Source organism: Lethenteron reissneri, chromosome 14 (genome assembly GCF_015708825.2).
Source record: "Lethenteron reissneri isolate LAM-NWPU_2019-01 chromosome 14, ASM1570882v1, whole genome shotgun sequence".
Classification (NCBI taxonomy): domain Eukaryota; kingdom Metazoa; phylum Chordata; class Hyperoartia; order Petromyzontiformes; family Petromyzontidae; genus Lethenteron; species Lethenteron reissneri.
The window spans coordinates 8,782,590-8,808,952 of record NC_083792.1 but is presented as its reverse complement, the minus strand read 5'-3'; the positions used below and the strand labels follow the sequence as shown (position 1 = coordinate 8,808,952).

The 26,363-nt window shown below is 48.4% G+C and overlaps 1 protein-coding gene across 1 annotated transcript; it reads right to left on the bottom strand.

Annotated features, from left to right (window-relative positions):
• Positions 1-6,569: 6,569 nt before the first annotated feature.
• LOC133342172 (putative transcription factor Ovo-like 1) lies at positions 6,570-10,324 on the bottom strand. The gene is made up of 3 exons (XM_061551139.1): positions 10,195-10,324; positions 7,146-7,393; positions 6,570-6,632 (listed from the first exon to the last, which is right to left on the bottom strand). The coding sequence occupies exons 1-3, from the start codon at positions 10,307-10,309 to the stop codon at positions 6,570-6,572; spliced, it is 426 nt and encodes a 141-aa protein (XP_061407123.1). The 5' UTR covers positions 10,310-10,324.
• Between the last annotated feature and the right edge of the window lie 16,039 nt (positions 10,325-26,363).

The window sequence follows — 26,363 nt, the reverse complement described above, 5'->3', positions numbered from 1 at the left end:
CACCGTGCTGTTCGCGGGGGCTTTAAGACAACATACCTCTTCTTGGTTCTTTCGGTAAAGTCACGTAGAATGGAAATAATAAAATAATAAAAATAAAACATATAAAATAATTCTCACGACGTTTCGGCCACAACACAAGCAGCCGTCCTCAGGTGAAGAACAGGTCTGTCGATAAGACAGAGTCAGACTCTGTCTTATTTTATTATGTTTTATTTTTTATTATTTTACTATTTCCATTCTACGTGACTTTACCGAAAGAACCAAAAAGATGAATTCTAGTTTTGAAGCTTTCGTGACTGCAAGGATTCATATTCTTAGGTTTTTTTTCGGTAAAGTCACGTAGGTAAAACATTAAAATTAATAAAAGTAAAATAAAATAAAAATCACGACGTTTCGGAGGCAACACAAGCTTCCGTCTTCAGGTGGAACCGTCACAGCCACGACAGCTGTTAAAGCTTGTGTTGCCTCCGAAACGTCGTGATTTTTATTTTATTTTACTTTTATTAATTTTAATGTTTTACCTACGTGACTTTACCGAAAAAAACCTCAAAAAAGATTAATCCCTGCAGTCACGAAAGCTTTAAATCGACAACATACCTCGCCACGCCGATAGGCACGGGTGTGCGTAGGCGGGGAGCGCAGACATGGACGCATAGAAGAACAGCACAACACTGAATGTTGCCATATTGGCCACACACGTAGGCACGCAGCTCCCACTGTGCTTGGCAATCATCCCATCGAAGCACTGCCCAGGCTCAACCCCGCTTAGCTTCCGACACCGAACACAATCGCGTGGGTGATGGGATGATTGGGTCATCGGCGTGTTTTACTTGCTTGGTGTACATTGCGACGAGATATAATCCGGCAATAATGAAGCATATCCATTGTCCGTCATCAATATTCCCAAGGCCGTGAGGGTGTCTGCTGTGGCTATTAAGAGAGCAGCTGCTTCAGCATTACTAAAATGTAACTACAGCACGATGTACGGTGGAATTTCTTTTTTTTTCTTTTGGTACCTTAGAGAAATCGTGCCGACCGTAGGCATTATTAAGATTTTATAACCGTTGGAAATGGCCAGGTTCCGTTATTGGCTGCATCGGGAGACGTGAAGTGGCAACTCGTTGAAATATTTAACGTGATAAAAGACACACACACACACACTTTCGTGCGTGCCGCGGTATTCATGTAAACGTTTGAGCATTTGGTGACGGTAATATCTAATCTTAATTACGTTATGAAGTATAAATATTTCATGACGTTTTACAATTGCCTTCTTTGCAAGCCATGTATCCACACACCATGGTAGTGCAGGGCGATGCGGCCAGCAATATCCATTGCGGCACTGTACTCCTGTGCTGCATCGTTTGAGCTTGCAAGCCTTCATCAACCCGCACTGATACCACGTGGTGTAGTACGGTCAAATAGCCCCCCCATGACCGCCAAATACAGCGTGGGCAAGCCCCTCATCCAGCAGTGGATTGTCAAAGGGCTGTACGTGCATACACATGTACACAGCATCGTAGTGCAGTGGCGCGTAACTGTTAAATGCGTTATCGCGTGGGCATTTCGCTCTTACGCAGAGGGAATCATTGAGAGCTACTGACCCCAACTCTGTTGAATTCTCATCGGCACCATGGGCAAGTGGCACGTCGTTAAAGGGCCTTTCCTTTCGGATTTGTAAAGCATTGTCCTAAATGTACGATTGATCATAATCACAGTAAATCACAGCGGCAAGCCAGCAAGCCATTCCGGTGTGGCTACGTACGGCGCAAAAGAAGTTCAACAATTATTGTTGGTTGGCATTGGCGTTGCTAAAGTATTAAGACGCGTGTGCTGCCCTCTGGTGGCTGGCGACTGATATGGAATGGCATAGAATGTCGCTCAGAGCTTCGTGTTTGACGATCCAGCCTCGTAGATGAAACACATTCCTGCGTAGGGAGCTGGTAGGAACGTTGGGTTGCTCGGTCAATGGCCAGGGTCAACGGCGGCGTGGTGTATTCCGCAAATACGCCCGACTGTCAGGGCGGGCACAAGCTGGCGTGAGTAGGTTAAACGTTGAGTTTTATAAGGACACCATGGGGTGACCAGCCCTTCCCCACCCAGCCCCACCCCTCCCACCCCCCACCTAGCCCCACCCTTCCCACCAAGCCCCTCCCCACCCTCCCCACCCAGCCCCTCCCCACCTTCCCCACCCAGCCCCTCCCTTCCACACCCAGCCCCACCCTTCCCACCCAGCCCCTCCCCACCTTCCCCTCCCCACCCACCCAGCCACTCCCTCCCCACCCAGCTCCTCTCCACCTTCCCCTCCCCACCCACCCAGCCCTTCCCTCCCCACCCAGCCCCTCCCTGCACGAAGGACGGACACAATAATCCCCTGTGGGCTGGTGGAACCAGTGGGTTCCTACCAGTATAACGTGTTCTTTAAATGAGACGTAAATGTTACCTCCGTCACCCTGAGCGGCACCAGTAGTGTAGTGTATAGTGTAGCGTATAGCAGTGTATAGTGTCGTGTATAGTAGTGGAGTGTATAGTAGTATAGTCGTGTATAGTGCAGTGTATAGTCGTGCATAGTGTAGTGTATCGTGTAGTAGTGTATAGTGTATAGTAGTATGTAGTAGTGCTTGAGTCCGTCACGAGGGAGGTGTGGACCGCCACTACTCAACACGCTGACGCCGCGACCCTTGCGGACTGAGAAACGAACATTCCGCGCCATGGCCCTATTGCCATGGCTAAAATATGATTTGCGTTTCGGGCATGTATTTACTATGACATGTATTTCCTATGAAGAAGGGCCATTGGCCGAAACGTCACCTGTTCCATATTTTTTATTAAAGTTTAGATTTGTCGTTTGTTGTTGTTGTTGCACCGCTGGCTATGCAGTGTCACCATATAATCCATCAGAAAAATATACGTTTCTCATCGTGCAAACAGCAAATTGACAGCTGGGGAAATATCAAAAATTGAAACAACAAAAAGTGTAATCGAGTACATCGTTTAACTCTTACGACTCGTGCGCCTTTCGGCCACGCTTTCACGCGCGCGTGTCAGACGAGCGTCAGAGTGCACGTGTCTGTCCATTCGCCCGCTTGCCACGTGCAACGAGTAGAGCAAGGCTGGCGAACTATATGATGGCTGTCGATGATGGTGAAGCAACATTCACATCATCGCCCCGTTCGCTTGCATGCGTTATAACATCTATTACAATGATAGTAATATCGTAGTAGAGGTAGTATTTTATTGTGCAATTTTATTTAGGGACTCCGTGTTGTATTGACGTGGTCTGGGACTCTTTTTGCTGGAAATTTATGTACTTGTGGAATTTAACTTATATACTATTCATTTATTTAAGGAGCGGCACGGTGACGAGTTGTCATCTTCCTCGCCTGGTCTACAGGAAGTCGGTGGTTCGATCCCGACCCTGATGCCTGTATATTTGGAGTTTGCATGTTCTACCTTCCTGGTCGCATGGATTATTTTCTGAGGTTCCTCCGGTTTTTCCCTCCACATTGAGAAACATGCGCTTAGACTATTCGGCTGCTTGTAAATCTCCACGTGATAAGCCACTTTGTTGAGCGATCATTCGTGGCCAGGCTTCTGAAAATAAGCGAATGGCTCAGTAAGCTTTACCTGCAGCTGCAAACACCTGTGTATGCACCACACCTCGGCAAACCACACAAACAACACAAGCAGCAAAAACAAACTCAATACACCCGTCAGTAACCCAGCCTCCAAAAGGAAAGACATAAAACAGGGCTATGCCCCTTCTGCGTAGTTTTTTTGTCGGTTATATTCTTGTGTTCGCCACTGCCAATGCAGCGTCACCAAAGTGTTCGTTTAATTTTCGACCGCAGAAATCGATTATTGATTTCGAATCGTGAGCAAGGATCGTGACCTGTCATTTTTTTCCGATCGCGTTGGATGTCGAACACGTACGTGGACTTACGTGAATAGAGCTTGTGGCATCGGTTGACACGAATTGCATTCGGTAACAAACTGTATCGATCTGCATGATGATGATGAGTGGATAGCCGATAGAGTCGATCACGACACCACTTTGGAGAGGACAAACCTGGTGCCAGAAGCGTTATAAACCCTGTAATTAATTCCGTACCCCCAAAAACCCTGGCACGGTTGTCTCACTCGGAATGTGAGCCAATCGCGTCACGAGCCCTGGAGGAAATCGTTGAATCTAGATTCTTAGATAACTGCACGAACGCATGATGCGCCTGTGATCGATGCACCTGAAACGCGCCCGACCTAGACGGACCTCGAAAGCCAAGCAGGGATTTTGAGCCTGGATAAAGCTTGTATGGGTGATCACGCCGTACATCAGATTGTGATTTAGAGATTTTTTTTTAAACAGTAATATATTATTTCTTATCGGGCATCAATACCGTACCGAGGGCACGGCGAATCGGTGCGACCGCCCCGAGCCCACGCTTTGGTGGGCCCGAACTTTGACGCGAACGTACCAGATGTAATACTTTCGGTTTATCTTCTTGGTTCTTTCGGTAAAGTCACGTAGAATGGAAATAATAAAATAATAAAAATATAAAACAATACAATTCTGGATATCACACCTGATGATGATTACTTGTGTTGCAGTCGAAACGTCGCGAGAATGTTATTGTTTAATATTTTTATTATTTTATTATTTCCCTTCTACGTGACTTTACCGAAAGAACCAAGAATATGAATCCCTGCAGTCACGAAAGCTTTAAATCAAAATGTTATGTTAACCTAATAAAAGACAGCGTCCGAATTTCCGACAGACCTGTTCTTCACCTGACGACGGCTGCTTGCGTTGTGGCCGAAACGTCGTGAGAATTTTATTTTATTGTTTAAATTATTTTATTTTATTATTTCTCTTCTACGTGACTTTACCGAAAGAACCAATAAGTTGAATCCCTGCACTCACGAAAGCTTTATATCGAAACTTTCAGTTTAGTTTGCAGGCGTCCGGGTGCACCACACGGTGGGATTCGCCCCGGGCCCCGCACCGTCAATCACCCCCCCCACCCCCCCATGGGCGGTCCTATCCACTCCTGGTTTAATGTCTCATCTTTCACGGTGATGCGATTTAACAATCCCATCTATCTCCAAGCCTGCCTGACGTCCTCTCGGGCATATTCACTCCTTTGGTAGTCACTCCGTTGTTAGTCTCGACCACCGGCCATCACCCCCGTCTAGCGTGTCCTTCCCAAACCCCCTTTTCCTGACTCCCAATATCATATCTCAAGCTCTACGTCTCTAACTTAGGCATGTCGTCCTCCCGTGCACGTGTTCCCCTTCCCGTCTCAGCGTGATTCGAACGAGATGCACTTTTTGCAAATCTTGCCGCACTTTGCAAATGCTCTTCCACTTTCTTTGTCCGTGTCTATGTTTCTGATTCGCGCCACATAGCGAGCCGAAAGCTAAACTAATGAACCACAGCAACATACCCACGTGCCAATCATTACATAAGTAATAGATTGACGAAAATGCTGAAGTTCCAAAAAGAAATAAAATAAATGCGCGCGCGCGTGTGTGTTACATAACGACTTTCCCCAGCACTGCCGCGGGAAGGGCCTCTGCTGGTAGGTAGTTGGCATATTCTTCCACGTTGGTTAGACGTAGGAGTACCCACATTTCTCCCCACCACACGTGCCGTGTAATTCGACCGACTGTGATGTACCCCCTTATCCTGCTGGGTGGACAGAAGCAGGGGGCAGGGGGGTGGGGATTCCAAAACACGTGATCCATTGTTGTTAACTACCACACCGTCGAATATAATTATCTATAATCCAAACATTTACTTTTGGCCTCGTGACGTTATTAGCTTACTTAGTATCATGTGTACTGACATTCCACTGATTTGACACCTGTAATTTACGAGCTGTGTGAGGTGTGGTTCGGATGCTTGTTCATCACCGGATCACCTGAAGTGCGCCAGAGCTCGTCAAAAGCTAAGCAGGTTGTGGCTGGATAGTGATTGGGCGGATGAGCACGATGCGTTACACGCGGAGCGACGTTATGTGAAATGAAGATCATTACGATGAAAAAAAATCCATTGTTGTACTGTACTATGTCCCCACGTCTATGCTCCCTTCCTGCCAGTAGTGTGTTGACACCTGTAAACATGTGTATTGTGTATCTCGTATGTAATACACTATAATTTGTATTTACATAGCATCTACGATGAACAGCATGACATTAAATAGGATGGCGCGGTGACACCATAATGCCGGCTCCCTGAGTTCCATTGCTGACCACGGCTACCATCAGTGGTGAGTGATATCCGAGCCGGTTTTGGGCACCACTGCACCCGACCCCGTGCTATCCAACGTATAGTCGAGCATCACCCACGACCCACACCGTGCAGAGAAGCAGGCAGGCCGTCATCCAGCAGTGGACTGACGTACACCGACACACACGTGTGCCTTCCTTGCTCGCCAGCTGATGCCACAGCCACTCCCGCACCGTTTCCAAACGCACGCAATCATTCGACCCGAAATGAAACCAACCGGCAAACACGCTGCGTGAGTATTACTTTAGTCAGCATCGGTTTTTTTTTGTTTTTCAAATATATTTTAGTCGCAGCCTTGGTTGGCCGGGCGGCAGAGGCTACGTCGCACGCGGCCTGTAATCCAGCACTGTGGAGACAGCATGCGACCAGGGTTAGTGGATCACACACAGATGTTGCAAAATTCCCGTCCCGTGGGCGTCGAGTAGCCACTATCGCGCAGCCCGTCAGGAGAAAGCGGTTACAGCAGAACGCGCGGCCTCATATCATCTGTCCCGTCTGTGTGGGATAGAGCGTTACCCCCTCGCACGCGTGGGCTTTTCTCCGCGTGTGATAAAGTGTGCACCACTTTGTGGGAAAGTCAACAGTGGTTGCTCGGATGCAGAAACTCGCTCCCACCCACCATAGGAAACGTGGAATTTCTACCACCGGCTCACGGGGGCTGTAGACGGGACACGGGCAAAATATCATCTCTCTTGACTTTTCACTTTTTGAACTTCGTTCGCTGAAATGAACACCGTCACTTCCCCGCCTGCGCGCCGGTGTACTCTGCATCCAGGGCAGCGGTGACGGTGGTGGAAGAGGGGGGCGAGGGGGAGGCGGTGGCGGTGGTGGTGGAGGAGGAGGAGGAAGAAGAGGAGGCGGTGATAATTGCCCTGCGTCGATGCTTACGCAGCGCGGCGCTGTCGGGATGCAGCAGTCGCAGGTGGTCGTGGTAAGACTCCGGATCGCTGGCCGTGAAGCCACAGATCTCGCACACGAACAGCTTGGAGCGGCGCTCCTTGAACGAGTAGAGCTGCTGCACGCTGTGAATCTTGTGCAGGTGCGACTCGAGCGAGCACCGCTGCGTGAACGCCTTGTCGCACGCCTGGCACTTGTAGGGGCGCACACCTGCACAGGCGGGGGTGGTGGGTGGTGGTCAGTAGCGTAACGAGGGTGGGGGCCTTGCCCCCCCCCCCCCCCTGGTGGCCAAAGCAACGAGTTGGGGCCCCCTTAACAATCACCGTGAGACATGTTTTCAACATCAATGTACAGGAACAAACACTTATTATGTGAAGACGGAGCGCCCCTACAGCGTTAAGTGTTCGAGACCGTGAACGTGACGATGTGATGAGACAAAAGATGCCGCGATATAGAAAAGAGCCTCTAGGTGCGACCGTGCGAGACAAATCAAATATTGGGGGGGGGGGACACCTGACCGATTGCCGCACCCCCTGAGCTGAAAATGTCGTCACTCCGCCACAGGTGGTGGTCACAGCGTCGGTGGTTATCGAAATAATTTAAGTTGATTTTGTCTAACCAGGTGAGACCTCAAGAGATCACGGGATGTCAATCTCATTTTGCAAGCATCATACACTGGCGACGCATGTGCACGTGTGCTCGCGTGCAATACATTGGGCCGCTGTGATGATGGTGAATTGAACTCAGTGCGCACGTGGACTGCACGTGGTCTGCGTTCGGTGTGAAAGGGTGGAACGATTCCCCACTTACCATGAATTCAGGGTCACTCTTCGGCTCAAGTGTCGATTCATTTTTTTTTCAGTAGCGCCTCTGTTGGCTGTAGCGGCGTCAACCCCGCTGCATGTTTTAATTGTATTGTTCTGTCCTTATCCAGGTGATGACTCATGGGGCATAAGTCTGACAGTAGGGGGCGATGTCTAACCCAAATCGAGTAATTTGTGGGTTTGTTTCGAATTTCGCTAATTTGGCAAGCAATGGCCCACTTTTTTGCGATTGACGTCACTGAAGCAGACGGCGCGTAGTGTTGACATGGTTACTACACCGGCAGTACTAATCAGGGCGGCCGCTGGAAACCGAACCGTGAACCTCTTGCATGCGACCTTTGTAGAGACACAGAGTATGCAGTTGTCGTATCGCCATCCTGCCACACTAACTAATGTGGCCACAATGTGTCCTCTGTTGAGTTTGTATAATTATACACGCGCTATGGTAGGGTGATTATCCGGAGATGTATTTCTCAATCGATATTTCATTTCAAAACGCTGCTCGGCTGACTTGCAGTCGGCACTATTAGCGTTAGGTAATACCACTGTAGTCCCCTTCACTACGCCCCCTCTCCCATCCCTGTGCACAGTCGTGTTTCCGCTCCTCTTCCCTCCTGGCTGCCCTCCATTGGCATAAACTCCCACTCCACATCAAACAGGCAACTCCACGAAAGATGTTCCGTTCCTGCCTTAAGACTCATCGCTTTTTAATAGCTTATCCCTCTCCTACTTGTTGTCCTCTTTCTTAAAACCTTAACCACCACCCCCTCTTCCCCTCCCTAACCTCGCCATCGTCTTTTTACCTATCATCACCCTTATTAACCATGCAAAAAAAGTTTTAACTACACATATTTGTACCATCTTATTTCACAGGTACTATATTCTACTTTACCGAGTGTTGACATCCCCAGCGTTTAACAGTACTCTCCTTTTTGTATTTGATTGTCAACCAACACCGGGTAGTACAACAACATGTGCACCTATTGTTCTCTTTCAGCCCCCCCCCCACAACACGTTCCATTCAGATAAGCCCCTCCCCCCTCCTCCCCCCTTAACTTCTATTTAAGAGCTTGTCTCTTGGAATTTTGCCTCACTTGATACAGTAAATTTAGCTGTGACGGTCCCACCTGATGACGGAGACTTATGTTGCCTCCGAAACGTCGTGATTTATTATTTTATTTCTATTATTTTTACTATTTATATTTTATTATTATTTTATTACTTAGTTATTAATTTTTTACCTACGTGACTTTACCAAAAAAACCTAAGAGTATCACCCTTTCTTGCCATGCCTTCCCCTCCCCAACACTCAAACCTCATCCATTTTTCCCATCAGCCCCACACGAGTGTACCATGTTTAATTCTTGTTAAGCAATCTAGATTTGAAGTTTTCGTGACTGCAGGGATCCATACTCGTTGGTTCTTTCGGTAAAGTCACGTAGGTATAAAATAAAATAAATTAAATCACGACGTTTCGATTGCAACACAAGCAATCGGCATCTCCCACTTCAGCAACAAGTGTTCTTGCTGTGGTTTCCCCACCTGATGATGATTGCCTGTGTTGCAATCGAAACGTCGTGATTTAATTTATTTTATTTTATACCTACGTGACTTTACCGAAAGAACCAACGAGTCTTGCAAAGCGCTTTGACAAAGGCGCTATATAAAATCTGAGAACAGAAAAGTGCACGGCCCACAATAATCCTATACTCCTGTAATGAACATGTTTTTTTTTCTCATAAATCCGTTCATCACCAAGTTGTCACTTGAGGCTGAGTCGACCAAATAATCGTCATTGGTGTTCACCGTGAGCGGGAATTGAACTCGGTTCGCTGGCATCGTAACACCGTCCGCTAAACCACTACACTGCCGCTCCCCAACCGATGCTACGGTCACAGTACAGACACACACACACACACCGCTGTATAAATGACAGCATCTGTCAATGCGTCAGCATCTGTCAATCCACCCCTGATTAGCACGGTCGGCTACGTACGGTGCGAAAGAAGTTCAACGTGCACACGTGCAATGAGTAAAGAAGGCCTCTTCACGCCATAGCGGAGAGTGTGCGGGTGGGTGGTGGGCGGGTTCCGCGGGTGGCCGACTTCATATAACAATGCATAATATTTATGTGCAAAAAACAACATTGTCGCGACCATACTTCACCACGCCGGCGCTCCCCCTCACCCGTGTGCGTGCGCACGTGCCGCTTCAGGTCGAAGGTGTCGTTGAAGCCCTTGGCGCAGAAGGGGCACACGTGTCGCTTGACGCCGCTGTGGCACTTGACGTGGCGGTTGAGCATGCGCTGCAGGTTGAAGTGCTTGCCGCACACGGGGCACGAGAGCAGGCCCGGCTGCCCGCTCGCCGCGCCGTTCACCTGCCCAGCACAGAACGACAACGCCGAGAGGTCGGTATGCAATGCACGGTGACACCCCCTCCCCCCCTCCCCCCCCTCCCCGTTGTACGCCGCTTCGCAAATACGTTGCCCGCTTTTTTTTGTTACTTTTAATACCGCCACTTGCGTCGCTAGGAGGACGTTGCTGAGTCGTGTCTTGTGCTTGTGAGTGTCTTGCGCTGACAAGCCTCACTCCGTTGTCAGCCGGACAATATTGAGGTGAGAAATTACGCCCGAGATCGGTGACACGCCATATATTTCTCGTGCAGTAATACCCCGATATACGTCTGCCCCTTTCTACGTCGTTTCGCAAATACGTCGTCGCTACCTGATTTGCTGTCGCCTCAACCCACCCACACTTACGTCGCTGACGGCATCATCCGTCTTTGTTCGTATCCGTCACCTCCACCACCTGCTACCCTGTAAATCGCTTTGATTTTACGTCGTTTCGATATTCGTCGTCGCACCTCTCAGGAACGCATCCCCGACGTAAAGCGGGCTATTACTGTGTATAGATGTAATGTTATTGCACTCGTAGCACGCGCGCCCTTAAGACGTGACCGACCGTCCGTCCCTCTCTCCCTCCCTCCCTCCAGACCTGACGTCCTGCCTTGCCCTTCAGCCAGCCAGTCGGCAAAACTTTTTTTCTCTTACTTTCGTATGAAGCGTGATTATTGGTGAGGTTTCAAGCAAAGGCCCCCCTTTTTTCACGCATAATAGGCAACGTGTCGGAGAATGGTCCTTCAACTATGGTTAGCGACGTCCTGGCCAATGACTCTGCATATAAAATAGGTGACGTGTCATACAATGGCCCTTCTTCATTACAGAAATACCGTCTCGCCTCACTTAGCTGAGAGATAATATCTAATGAAAGGGCTGTGAAGAAGGGACATTGTCCGAAACGTCACCTCTTGTTTTTCTCTGTTCATGCCAGTGTCATTGACGAGTTTGTTGAGGTTTTTGTTGGGTTGCGTACCATTGCCGATAGAGCATCACGTGATTTTTTAAACCATTAATGTTTCATTTAGTTGTGTCTGTTTCCCACCATTCACCCCTCATTCTGTTATAGGTATCATTTCATGATACGAAGAATCCATTCGAAAGTCACGCAGAGTACGCAGTGTACAGCTTCGTGTTAGAGAACGCCCCGCAGAGGCAGACACTACGGAGCTACTCCTGAACACCTATCGAGTGACCTGTGATGTTTTCTTGAATAAAGTGCCGAAGTGAAATTTAGCAACATTGGTGCAGAAGGGAAAATTAGCGCAATTAAGTGCATTCATCGGTGACTGCGCTGATACCATCAACTCGCTACTCTTGAGAACCCAATTTAATCACTGGCGGCTGAATCATTGATTCGAACCCAGGATCTCAGTGCTGTAAACTCTCAGACAACTTGACACATCATGGGACCTCCTTTGCCAGTACCAACTCTAAAGAAAGCTGTCTCTGGTGTGGACCAATCAGTTTCAAGGACAATGCATAAATAATCAGAGTTGTGTTTTTTGTTTGCATTTGACTGCAAGTATTGTGGTTAATGTAAGCATGATTCCTTGCAAAAGGTGTTAGTTTTGTTGCCAGAAAAAAGGGGAAAACCCCCTATTATTAACTTGACACATCGTTTGTCTCCCCGCCCACCCGGCCTGGTGCAATCGCCGTCACGGCCGGACCTGCACCGCCAACGGTGGCCACCACCGCCACCACCACCACCACCACCGCACCTGCAGCTGAGTGTCCCAGGCCGGCGGGCACCCGTGCGCCTCTCGTCGAGACATTATCGACACCAGGCTCTGGATCTCCTGCCACCCCGCGTGGAAATCGGCGGCTGCCGCTGCCCGCAGCTCGGCAGGCACGGGCAGCGGCGGGGGTCCACGGGGCAACACGCAGCCGTGCGGGTAGGGCCGCCCGGGTAGGGCCGCGCCGGTATGACCGTGCGGGTAGGGCCGCCCGGGTAGGGCCGCGTGGGTAGGGCCGTGCGGGTAGGGCCGCGAGAGGAAGGGCCGGTGAGATGCCTCCGCGGGCGAAAAGCGGACGGGCGGAGGCAGGAGGGAGAATCTCCGCAGGGACTCGAACGGAGTCGCCGGGTACCGCGGCGGCAGCGGCGGCGGCGGTGGCGGCGCAGCGTCGGTGGGAGACGGGGAGCGCGTGCCAAGGGATGGGTTCCCCATCGAGGAGCAGGGGGAGGACACCCGCACGGTCAGATCGAGCGGCAGCTCCTCCGATGATTGCGGCCGCTCCTCACTGCTGTTTTCCGACGCTGGGAGGAAGGAGCGAGAACGGGAGAGAGGCGCGCGTGTTGATCAACCCGAGGGGCAGCGAGGCCACAGGGCGCCGGCCGCGTGGGGTCCGAGCTGGAGCTTTGGAGGCGAGGGTTGGTGTATCACGTAGGGGAGTGGTGGTGGTAGTGGTTGGTTGTGCAATTGAGTGATTATATCGACTGCCAAAGTGAAGACGGCTATATAATCGCCACGCGGTCAACTTATCCGGGAAATTCATCGCAATCCATTGCAGTAAACGTGAATGGGCAACAGCTATATAATTCGGACTTCCATTGTTGTGCTTTTGTTAAATTATTGTGTCAGAACGATGACGAATATGTGAGCCACGACCATGACCATGTAACGATATTTAGCATAAAGGACTCAACTCGTTTGGCGGATCATATATCCAGTGTTTACATTCAGCCGGAATAATCCCTAACGCAGTTCCAAGAATACGTTTTGCAATGCCACATCCATTATCTCGTCTTATTTTGTCCATCAATTTTTTTCACGTGTTCATTAACAAAAAACACACACACACATCGGGTACAATAATATCGCATTCTTATTAAGGACATCTGTACCGTGGCACTCGAGTGGCAATGCCTTATGCCGATAATCCATACTCCATGTAGTGCCTCACGCACATAATCTGCACGAATCGCATATCGGGGGGGGGGAGGGGGCTTTGGGGGGGTAACTTTTGAGTGAGAAATGAAGACCTCCTGATATCGTGCGCCAATATCGTAGTATCGCCACATCGCGGCAACCCCATTATGGACACGGGAGGTGGGGGGCTGGTGTCACCGACCTGTGGAGGGCGCGCCCTCGTCCGCGCACGTCTCAGGAGAGGAGTCCTGCCAGTCGCGACACCACCTGCTGACCCAGCGCTTCTTCATCATGAAGGAGCGAGGCATGATGATGCTGCTGATGATGATGGTGATGCTGGTGATGCTGGTGATGTTGCTGCTGATAGTAATGATCTTAATGGTGGTGGTGGTGGTAGTAGTCGTCGTAATGTTAATACGTATTGCGGCTGTGAGGCTGACGATGTTGGTGTTGATGGTGGCGTTTGTCGACGGTGTTGTTCCTTTGGCGGTGTTAGTGGTATGCACGTATGTTGAACTTCTGTCGCACCGTACGTAGCGGTGTTGATGATGGTGGTGGTGTTGCTGGTAGTGTTTTGTAAATGTTCTCAGCTCTTTGGTCAGCCCAATGACCACCAAGATAGTCTTCTTCTGCTGCTGATGCTGTTAATGTTTATGTTGCGCTGGTAAAGTATTCTTCTTTTTCTTCTTCTTCTGATGATGATCACGATGCTCCTGCCACTGCTACTGCTGCTACTGCTTCTGCTGATGATTATTTCTACAAGCAGAAGAGCGACTCGCATCCGCGTGGGCCTCGGAACTTGGGTACGCGTCTCCGTCCGTCCGTTCACGCGCACGGACGCACGTGCACGGACGCACGCGCGCGCGCGCAACGCAAAACAAAACAAGCGACCCACACCCCAGCGGTCGATTGCGAGTTGTGAAACTCGTCGCGAGCGATCTCAGGCGAGGAGACGAAGAGAGGCGCGGCTCGCCCAACCTCGAAGACCAAGACCGGGCCACCCCGGCGAACGAGAAAGACGGGATGGCACGACGCTTGGAGATCACACGACATGGTTCCCCGAAATAACGGTGCCAATGCGATTGCCAAAGGGTGGCCACGCCACTGCTGGTTAAACCGGTTCATCATATTGGTTCGTTGCATCGCCCGGAGCGATTGCACACACGTACACACAACTACAACCCATAACTTCACAGAACAGGTATAAGTTTTGTTATTTACATTTTTGCATTCCTTCTCCCTGAAGTTTCACGCTCATTATGCATGCGCAATCCTGATCGTGTACGTGTAACCATCACTCACGCGCGCACTGGCTATTGTGAGGATAAAGTGTCGTCGTCTCAAGACAAAAACACATTACATTCATTTGTTCTGAGTCACGGGTGGCCAAACTGGAGAACGTGTTCCGCGAATTATGAGGTCCACTCTGGCTCCGTTCTTGTCCGAGTAATGTGAATGCTTCCATAAAAAAGTGCGTTCAGAGTGATTGGCTGCTCGACATTTCCACGTGTCAAGCCACTTCGTTGAGCTATCATTTTTGGCCAGGTCGCTTCTGAAAAAGAACTTTCTTTTTTTCTCTCCTGATGAAGATTGCTTGTGTTGCGATCGAAACGTCGTAGTTTTTTGTAATTTATTTTGTTCGACGTGACTTTACCGAAAGACCCAAAGAATAAAAGCTATACAGCTTAGTGGGCATATTAGTTATATCCATGTTGTATGTATGGATGTATGTATGTTGAACTTCTTTCGCACTGAATGTAGCCAACCGTGTTAATCGGAGGTCCGGGGGAAGGACAACAAACTAAACGTAAAAAGCAGTTCCAAAGGAATTCGTTTTCAACCTCGTTTGTAATTAGTTATTCGGGTCCGTATTTTTTGAAGCCACCTCATGAACAGATCACCCGTAGTGAGCCTTGTCTCCGTCACATCCCACAGACTCGACAGGCGTGAGCCTGCGCAGAGCTCGTAAGGTCGGCGTGTTGCCAGCGGGGTGCGGAACCGAGGTGGTGGGACATCAGGAAGCAGTGTAGCCAAATCGATTGTTGTATTATACTTCAATGCTTCCAGGCAGGACTGTTCCTAGGAAGGGGGGTGCGGGTTCCCGGGGCAAATCCCACTGTGCCCCCCGCCCCCCACCTCACAACGCCTTCAAACTAAATCGAAAAGTATGACATCTGACACCGTGACGTCCAAGTTCGGAGGCTCCCCCAAAGCACAGGGCCCGGGACGGTCGCCCCGATTCGCCAACACCTCTGCTCCCAAGTCCTTCTTCACCAACTCGCATTGACCAGAGCGGTGACACCCGTACGGTAAAATAACCTCCCCCCCCCCATCCCTCCCCACCATGCCTCGCATAGCTTGTAAATGCGCTCATCCAACAGTGGGGTTCACAAAACGTGTGTGCACGTAACATGCTGGTTTTGCACGTGATTTTACAGAGGTATATTCTTCGAGAAGAGGCGTGGGCTTCCGTGATTTGACGGCATGCTTTTGGTCGAGGCGGGTAAAGGTCAGGACGGGGAAGATGGGGAATCGGATGCGCTTGAACAGTGGGTTCCACGGAGCCATCCAGCCCAAAACTCAGGATGTTGTTGGATATCGAGCGTGCCAAATAAGACGTATTTGAGGAATTCGTGTCTTTTTTATTATTATTATCATCCTGCCAGGTGGCTCAGCGGTCGAACGAGGAAGGTTGCGAGTTCAAATCTCGATTGGGGTGGGGTGGGATGACTCATCCCATTATCCCTCCGGGGTCGAAATAACGCACGCCACTGTGTGGGGAAGTGAACAGCGACTGTCCTATGGGTAAATTCGCACTCCGCCATGGGAATGTAGAATTTCCACCACTGGCTCAGGGCTGTGAAACAGGAGATGAGCGGCGATGTCTCATTACTCATTTGAGTTGTTTGCCCGCTTATGAGCTGCATGGTCGTTGACGTTTGCTGCTGGTTCCGTTTCTCACGACAGTGATTACGTCAAATCTAGAATTAAGTGATTACGTCGTTTCAGAGTCGGCATCAGCGCGATGCGACCGCGATTACCGCATTCTCCGTATAATAAGACGCAACTTGTTTTTTTAAAGAGTGTTTAAATAAATAAAATGGGGTGAGAGGAGGAGGTGCGTCTCATAATCCGATATGTGTGTGTATGCGTCAGAGAGAGATCCGATGTGTGTAACTTTATTGACGCCGGGTGCAGGTGTGCGGTGCGTCTTATTCTTTTTTAAAACCGGAGAATACGGTAATCGAGGATGATATGGGTTCGACTTCAACCGTCTCCCACTTTGATGCGCCCGTGACGTGTTGACGTCAGGGCGCTCGTTTATCGTTGACGGTCTCCATGTGAGCGAGGTAGTGAATGGCTCAAAGCGAACACGTGCGTCCCATCCAAACGCATCAGAGGTGGAGACGTCCACCAGGGAGACGGAGCGATTAAATCAGCTCGTGCACGGGAGCCAAATGGAGTATTGACAACGTGGGGACGTCAGGGGTGGTGGCCGCTTGGGGAGGCCTTCATCCAGCAGTGGATTGATCATGGCTGATGATGATGATGATGAGGACGTGCATCATCCAGTTGTGACGAGGAAATAGCGTTGTCTTGCAATAACTCAAGCGAGCGTGGATAGGTGATCGCTTCCCGTTCACAGCCCGAAACCAGTTTTAGTAATGTCACATTCGCGGGCAAGTCCATCCAAAGAACAACCGTTGATGATTTGTACGTACTATGAATGTATGTTGAACTTATTTCGCACCAAGACGTAGCCAACCGCGCTAATCGGAGTTGCGGGGGAAGGACAACAAACTAAACACAAAATATAAGTTCTAATGAAATTCGTTTTCAAACGAGCCTCCACCACACAATGATACCCATTTCATTCTGCCCCCAGGAATGACTCCTGGCCACGGCTGCAATCAGTGGCGAGTGATATTTGAATCAGTCCTTGGCACCCAAACTCTGCTAGTCCGCACTGGACCAGCGTGGTGAAGTATGGTCCAACAACCACCAAGACTGAAATGGTGTAAAGGAGGCCCTTTATCCAGCAGTGGATTGACAAAAGTGGCTGTTACATTATTCATTACGAGAGAATCGCTGTTATTATCGCAATACAAGCTTGTGCAGTTTCGCATGCATGTCGCAGTGGGCTCGGATAGTGATGCATTCATAGGTGCTCTGCCAAACTTTTAATTCACATCTTATAATATTCTTTAATCTGCAGTCAGTCAACGAGCTTTCTCCAAATGTCGCATTTGATGCCAGCCTTTGCTCTGAGTGACGCCAGATCACTGCTGTGCTGAAATGCGTAATGGGCATGGCATTGGTCGTCGGCCAATGTCATGCTTCAACAAATAATGTTGCTAATCACCGTGCCACACGAAAGAAGGAGAATATAAATGAGACATTACACAACACTAACGCTAACGACAGTTATTGACAATTATTAAAATTACCGGGATAAGCAGTGCAACTCATAGTAGATTAGGTTAACATTAAATGTTTATTTAAAGCTTTCATGACTGCACAGATTCATATTCTTGGTTCTTTCGGTAAAGTCACGTAGAAGGGAAATAATCAAATAATAAAAATATAAAACAATGAAATTCTCACGACGTTTCGACTGCAACACAAACAATCATCATCAGGTGTGATATCTAGAATTGTATTGTTTTATATTTTTATTATTTTATTATTTCCCTTCTACGTGACTTTACCGAAAGAACAAAGAATATAGGTTAACATTTTCAAAGGGATGGGGTGGTGGTGGTGGTGCATTTGTTGGTGCACTGCGTATATGACCGTGTCCGCCTGAGTTTGATTCCCGGCCACGGCTAACGTCAGTGGCGAGCCCCCCCCACCCCTCCGCCCCCCCCCTGCCCCCCCTTTCACTCGACCCCACCTTCACCAACACACACTCACCAGCGTGGTGAAGTATGGTCAAACTCCCATTATTAACAAGGCAAGGAGGATGTATGTGTGTGTGTGGGGGTTCATCTAACAGTAGATTGGCAATGAGCTGTACATTATTCGTATAATGATTCATTATTATCAAATAAAAAAGTTTAATAATAATGAATCATTAAAAAAGAAACACTCATACGTTTGCTTAAATTATTAATGACTTCACATCAGCCGAGTAGTCAAGTAGACATTACGTTCAGCTGGCCCAGCAAGTCCACGTCTCCATGCGGCACAGACCCTGGAGACAACAAAAACGTCGCCGATTTATTAATAGGCACCTCGGCAGATGCCACTTGGAAACAGTGCTCAGAACGGGTCGGGCAGCTATGTTTTCCAGTTTGTATTATTCATCACCGTACAGTGTTTGATGTGGGAGCGCTGCGTGCACACATACGGTGTGGTGGTATCTATGCGGGGACTGGAAGCTCTTGCGAATTTAACCCAGAGCAGCGATTGCTGCTATCTCCTCCTCCGACACCGATGGACAATTCAGAATAGCCCGACAGAGCGATTGCGGTCGCTGGTCTCAAATCATGGGCCACATCATTCTCAGACAGAATTTAAGATGTTCGCCAAGAGTACGTGTGTGTGTCTTGACTCCGCTATTGGAGTCTATGGGTCTATATATGAGTCTATGGGTGTCTACGTGAGTCCATATCTGAAACCATGGACCACATAGTAACACCACCCACTTGCATTATTTCAGATATTCACCAAGTGTGTGTTTGTGTGGCTCTCTATGTGAATCTATGGGTGTATATAGGAATATATGAGTCTCCGTGTGAGTCTTTATTTAAAATCGTGGACCACACAGTAACACCACTCACCGGCATCATTTCAGATATTCACCGAGTGTGTGTGTGTGGCTCTCGATGTGAATCTATGGGTGTATATGTGAATCTATGAGTCTCCATGTGAGTCTTAATTTAAAATAATGGACCACAGAGTAACACCACTCACCGGCATCATTTCAGATATTCACCGAGTGTGTGTGTGTGGCTCTCGATGTGAATCTATGGGTGTATATGTGAATCTATGAGTCTCCATGTGAGTCTTAATTTAAAATAATGGACCACAGAGTAACACCACTCACCGGCATCATTTCAGATATTCACCAAGTGTGTGTGTGTGGCTCTATGTGAATATATGGGTGTATATAGGAATCTATGAGTCTCCGTGTGAATATTTATTTAAAATCATGGACCACACAGTAACACCACTCACCGGCATCATTTCAGATATTCACCGAGTGTGTGTGTGTGGCTCTCTATGTGAATCTATGAGTCTCCGTGTGAGTCTTTATTTAAAATCATGGACCACATAATAACACCACCCACCGGCATAATTTCAGATATTCACCAAGTGTGTGTGTGACTATGTGAATCTATGGGTGTATATGGGAATCTATGAGTCTCGGCGTGAGCCTTTATTTAAAATCATGGACCACACAGTAACACCACCCACCGGCATCATTTCAGATATTCACCGAGTGTGTGTGTGTGGCTCTCTATGTGAATCTATGGGTGTTTATGTGAATCTATGAGTCTCCGTGTGAGTCTTTATTTAAAATCATGGACCACACAGTAACACCACTCACCGGCATCATTTCAGATATTCACCGAGTGTGAGTGTGTGTGTGTGTGGCTCTCGATGTGAATCTATGAGTCTCGGCGTGAGTCTCCATCTCAAACCGTGGAACGCGCCATCAAGTCACCGCCCGCGTCCGTCATTCGCCGGCAGCAATTCAAAAGCAGGGTGCACTGCCTCGCTCACCATCCGCGACACGAACGCATCAACACCGCTGATCAACTCCCCGCCGTACAAGAGAAGAAGCGTGCAGTGCACCTTGGTCGAGGCGTTTTACTTTCTGCAAAGACGCGCGGCCCTTTTGCTCGCGAGACATTTGGTTTAACCACGCAGGAGGTGACGCACGTGCAGTAAGAGGGAATGTTTGTCGTCGAGAATTCGCCTGCGTATGTTTCGCGGCCTACTTTATGCACTGCACTGCACGTTGCTGGCTCAACGAGCGGCAGAAGGTCGCAGTTAGCGCGTATACGGACACCACCAGGGCTTGCCAGGTGCTGTAGGTTGTGGTGCTGCGAGGTGTGACCAGGGGAGCGGTTGCGCTGCGGCTATGAACCCGGCGTCCACGGGTTCAATTCCCACTTATGGCCAACACCACCGACGATTATCTGAACTGGTTCTGCCCCCCCCCCTACGTCGACTCAGCCTCAAATTGGTACCTGGTGCGGTGTGTAAACATTGCCATTGGCGAGACGAAGGCGCCCGAGCGTGGAGTTGACGACCTATCCCCTAATAGGTTTCTTGCTAACAGCACTTTCCCCACACGTCTATTGAGGCTTTACGGGCGATCTTTGTCTTTGGTGTGACTACGAAAAGAGATGGCCGTGCTGAGAGATTTGAATGGCCCAAACACCTGGAATTCCATCGCTTCAAAAATGTATTTCGTTACTCTCCCATCTAAACCAAAATGCAATGCTGATTTGTCGATGCTTTTATACGATAACTTAACTCGCAGTTGCATTTTACTTGCGTCCGTTCGTCCGTTTATATATAAGTCCTCCGTTTAATGTTTTTGGAACTTAAGTGTAATTGTGCTATGTGCAATAAAAAAATAACCTGCCGGAGTCAACTTATGCGATATGGAATGAACTATTTAACGATGATTTAAGTTTGTTTTTGCTCCGATTTATCTTCAATGCATGAATATAAACATTTATTATTAATTCTTTTTTGTCATTTTGGTGATTCACGTGGTCACTCTTGCAAATGAGACTCCTATCCTGGTTTCTTGAGCTCTCACCGACTGGTTAAACAACAACAAAAGGTTGAACTTGAAACGTCAAGATTCGCACGCATAAGACGTTCTACTAAAATAAATAACCGAAATATAAAGTCACCATTAACTTTAACATATTTGATTATATTTTGATTTAAAGCTTTCGTGACTGCAGGGATTCATATTCTTGGTTCTTTCGGTAAAGTCACGTAGACTTTACCGAAACAACCAATAACATATTTGATTATGTTCACGTGCGCGGTGTAAAAGTGATTGGAGAAAGCGCCACCCCACGATAAACTTCCAGAACGTCGATCCCCCCCCCCCCCCCCGTTCTCGGATAATGGGATGATGATTATCCTGGTGTTGTGCATTGTAGAGATTTGCATCGAACTCGGACCCCATATCTGTATGTGTGTATGTATGTTGAACTTCTTTCCAACCGTACGTCGCCAACCGTGTTAATCGGAGGCGCGGAGTGGACTCTTAAGGTCCTGCTGCTGACCAAGAAGGCTCTGGATGGGTCAGCCCCACGTCATCGGCATGAACTGATCCGTTTGTATTCTCCAACGAGATTCTCGGCTCGCCTGGTTCGAAGTGCTCACACGTCGATGCACCCTGTTCATGGGGTGACCTAGCCCTTTTTCTTTGCCAGCGCAGTTTCAAAGACTGTGGAACGCCTCGCCTTTGTCAATCAGATAATTAGTCACTCGAGATATTGAAATCCGTCTTGTAAACTCACCTCTTTAAATTGGTCTTCATTCCCCTATTAACATTTGGCAATGCACCAGCATTGCTTGAAGCAAGCAGCCTGCCTCAGCTGGTGAGACACTGAATGTCGAAACCGGTCCAGAGTTTGGTTGTTTGTTTGGATGAAACCATTCACTCTCAGAAGGGCCGTGTGTGGGCGATGGAATGTGTGGCCGATTTTTTTAACTAAATTGTTACGTGGAGAGACATGTGTGAACGCGGTAAATCTCCCGCTTAATTATTGTGTTACTTATATTATCCGGGTGGAAGCTCGTGATTAGTTCGGCTAATCTGTAGGTATGGCAGAGATGCCAGGCCAAAGGAGGCGTGCCAAGGAGGGGGAGTGCGTATTTAATGTGGCGCTGCACTCTGATGTTGTAGGAGTGTTGTTATAACAATTAGTGTTGTTATAACAATTCTATAATTATTTAAAGTTGCCCATTTTGATGTGACGTCACATTTCTCAAACCCCCGCCCCCTCGTCACACATAGTCACAAATGTCTGACCCCACCCCCACCCCCCTAGGTGCATGACGTCATTTATGGACGGCCGCTTAAGACGACCCTGACGTTCCATATAAAGCAGAATAAGCGGAAAAACCAGGCAGAGATTTGTTCATTTGTTTTGCTACAGCTTTCGACGCGGTGGCGATGGCTCGTGCCTCACAGCAATGCGAACCAGGGTTCGGTTCCAGAATCGGGCGGACTTTATATGCTCTCCCTGTTGTGCAGTTTCCGTGTGTGAGAGAGAGAGCGCGTGACTGAGTGTATGAGTAATTGTGGGTGAGTGTGTTTGGAGTTTGTGTGTTCTCCACCTGGTCTGCAGTATACGTGTTTGTGTGATGAATTCATAGATGCTCGCTAACAGCACTTACCAAAACAGTATGTTACAGACTATGCGGGTGATCTTTGTCTTTGTAATGATTTTAATTACTTAAAATCGCACGATAATTTTTTTTACAAATGTGTTGGAATAAAGAGACGCCAACACAATATGAAGCAGAATTGTGTTAAAAGTAGGTTCCTAAGGCAAGTGTAATCATTGTAGCGGTGGCCTGGAATCGAACTCAGGTCACCGGATTCATAGTGCAATGCGAAAACTACTGCCCCCAAAGATAAAAGATCCCCATAGCCTTTAACAGGCTGTTGGGGCAAGTGCTGTCAGCGAGCACCTATGAAGGCAGGCACAGCACACGAGAGAGTGGGTGGCCAGAACCAACACACGACCGCCTGTGTCTCCCCGGTGGCGATGTTTACACATCCCACCAGGTACTAATTTTAGGCTGAGTAAACCTAGGAGAGGTCTAGGACAGGTTCGGACAATCGTCGCTAGGTGTTAGCCGTGAGCGGTAATCGAACTCAGGTCGCCGAGTTCGTAGCGCAGCACAGTAACCACTGCACTACCGCTCCCCAAAGACGAAGGCAAAGATGTCCCTATAGCATTAAAATACTGTTGGGGCAAGTGCTCTTAGCGAACACCTATGAAGGCAGGCATGATACACGAGTGGCACCACACCCGGCCGCCTTTGTCTCCCGAGTGGCGGTGTGGAAACATTGCACCAGGTACTCATTGGAGCCTGAGTCGACATACCGCTCCCCACAACAAAAGCAAAGATCCCCCGTATAGCCTCAGCAGACAGTTGGGACAAGTGCTGTTTAGCGAGCACCTATGAAGGCCGGCAGGCACACGAGGGGGTGGTTGGCCAGCACCACGCCCGACCGCCTTTGTCTCCCCCGTGGCGATGTTTACTACACACCGCACAAGGTGCTCATTTGTTGCGCTCCCCACACCCACGCACAGAACTAAAAGCGATCACACGAGTTTCACCACCCGTGGGAAGCTGGCTGCGTGGCTGTGACGCTGTGCGCAGTGAAATCGCCCAGGGAATGGGAGCGGAGGTTTTGTCTCTGCCCAAGGGCACGACGGTGAATTTAAACTGCATTACGTTTCGCGTTACAGACACACCGTGTTGCTCCGGGTAAAACGGCTCGCAAAAAAAAAAACTTTGGGCGAGTTGATTAAAATGTGCCGTTGCCAGGGATAAAACCCATTTCGCCGGGCTCGTATAGGACCCACAGCTCCACCCCCCAACTTAATATTTACGGCGTATATTTCCAATGACTCTCATGGCTCTTCTCAAGTTCTATTTGCAGTGTTCAAACACTGGAACTTGTAAAAGGAAACGTCACACACTTGCCCATTGCAATCCACGAAGTCTATCGCTGGGGTACGGCGAATCGGGGCGGTCGCCCTGGACCCCGCGCATTGGGGGGTGCCCGCACTTCGACGTCACGGTGTCATATGGAATGCTTCTGGCTTAGTCTGAAGGCCCCGCATTGTGGGATTTGCCCTGGCCCCCCCCCTTCCACCCCCCTTATGGACAGCCCTGGCCATCCACGTGTCGTGCAGCATACCATTATACGTCACAGGTAAATGCCCACTGAGCTACGTAGTTCGCTTTCAGAAGCGACCTGGCCACAAATGGCTTAACACGTGGAAATTTATAGCAGTAGCCAAATACTCCAAACGCGTGTTTGCTCAAAGTGGAGGGGTGGGGGGTAAAGGGCCCGGAGTTCGACATCTGCCATACGGAAAAAAAAGTCGAGTTTAAAGCAACGTGGCTTTAAGAGCGGAATAGGCCTCACGCCGTAACAGCATATTCGATACTATACGAGCTTGTTGTATGCGTGACAGCGACGTCTGAATTACATATATTGCCCCTGCCACAGCATGTAAAATTGGTACACTATTCTTTTAAAATAGTAACCTTTATTATTGACGCTTTATAGAAATAAAATCGTTCCAATGAATGCAATGCACCTTGTTTCGTGTGGCAGGAGGAAAAAGCAGCAGTGTTGTGACGCGCTCAGAGAGTTGGTTTCATGGCTTTATTTTGGTGATTTCGAAAAGTGTATTGGTTTAGCCATGTTTGTTTGTTGTAGTACAGAGTTAGACTGATGGCCTTAATCTAAGTTGTCTTGTGGTTGTTGTTGGTTGTTTGACTTGCATCCCACTGGGATGTTTGCACACAGCGTTGGTGTACGGTGTTTTTTTCTGCAATATTTTTTTTTCTTGGATTTTCTGTTTGCACTCAGTCACATATTCACTTTAAGATGTTTTTTTGTTCATGTTTTAGTTTTTTGTTTGTTGCGGTTGCACCCGATTCAAGAGCCGAATGTCTCACAGGGCTATACCTAATACATTAACTTGAACTTGACTGTTCAAAGGAGTCAGCAGCAGCAGCAGCAGTCGACGCCGTGTGGATCGCAGCGACACCGCCAGGATGATGTGCCACGGATGACGCGATTCTTTGACGATCTTCTGTGCGTGCCTTCGAGTGCGGTGTCGCGAAATCAGTGGCTGTCGTTGGGACGAGAAGCCCCGTACTTGATGCAAGTGCACTGCGTAGGGGATTCTTGAAAGCAGGATTGTGCCTTAGGGGTCGTCCATAAATGACGTCACAAAAAGTCAGACCCCCCTAAAATATGACGTCATAAAGCTCTGCCCCCCCCAAACCATATTTCCATTTCGAAAATAAAACATGCTTCAAATCGCTTTAAACTATTGTCATTGAAGTGCGTATTTAATGTGGCGCTGCACTCTGATGTTGCTATAACAGTTCTATATTTATTTAAAGTTGCGCATTGTGATGTGACGTCACATTTTCAGCCCCCCCCCTCGTCACACATCATCACAAATGTCTGACCCCCGGTGCCACTTTGGGTGGCTAATGCTACGAGTACGGTATGGACAATTGACAAATAACCCAACATTCGTCAATAATACTATCTTAACAGAGAAGCAAAATACATTGGCGACATTTCTGGCAATCACCCTTCTTTATAGCGCTGCTATGATGTGATGTGCAATGAAGAAGGGTGATTGTTCGAAACGTCGCTGCTTCAATATTTATTTTTAAGCGCATGTTAATTGCATGTTGCATTAAGGTTAGTTTCTTCTCCAAAACGATATTCTCTTTCAAACGTACAATGGTAACAATCTTTAACATTTTCATGTAAAAATAACTACCGCATTGACCTCGCTATCATACAAATTTGTGATTTAGAGATACGATCGATCGTAGGAGAGAGAAAAAAAATGGACAGCATTTTCCACGGTGGCTTGAACAAACGAGCCACTTTTGTGCCAAACGCTCAAGGCGAATATAAATTGCTCCGAATTATGAAACCCTGTAAAACAGATATCATTGCGCCCTCTGGTGACACCAAATGTATTGTAACAGTATTTAGTTGCGGTGTTTCACTTGACAACAGGATGTTTTAAGTATTGTTTATCGATTCAAATCCAAGTGTCTCCCTGCTCAAACGAGCAACGGGGCTGGGGGCAGAAAATCCACGTTCCCATGTCAAAAGCCACTGTATGCTTAGGGGCCGTCCATAAATGACGTCACGCGATTTTGGACGATTTTTTACCCCCCCCCCTTCGTCACACGGCGTCACAAAAAGTCAGACCCCCCCTCTCAAATATGACGTCACAAAGCTCTGCCCCCCCCCCAAAAAAAAACATGCTTCAAATCGCTTTAAACTATTGTCATTGTAGTGCGTATTTAATGTGGTGCTGCAC

Bases quoted from the DNA above. Each gene is read 5' to 3' on its own strand.
- LOC133342172 (XM_061551139.1), bottom strand. From the start codon at position 10,309: ATGCTCAACCGCCACGTCAAGTGCCACAGCGGCGTCAAGCGACACGTG. The intron at 7,394-10,194 runs GTGAGGGGGAGC...CCGCCTGTGCAG, and splicing joins GCACGTGCGCACGCACACGG to GTGTGCGCCCCTACAAGTGC. The intron at 6,633-7,145 runs GCCTCCTCTTCT...CTGTCTCCACAG, and splicing joins GACGCAGGGCAATTATCACC to TGCTGGATTACAGGCCGCGT.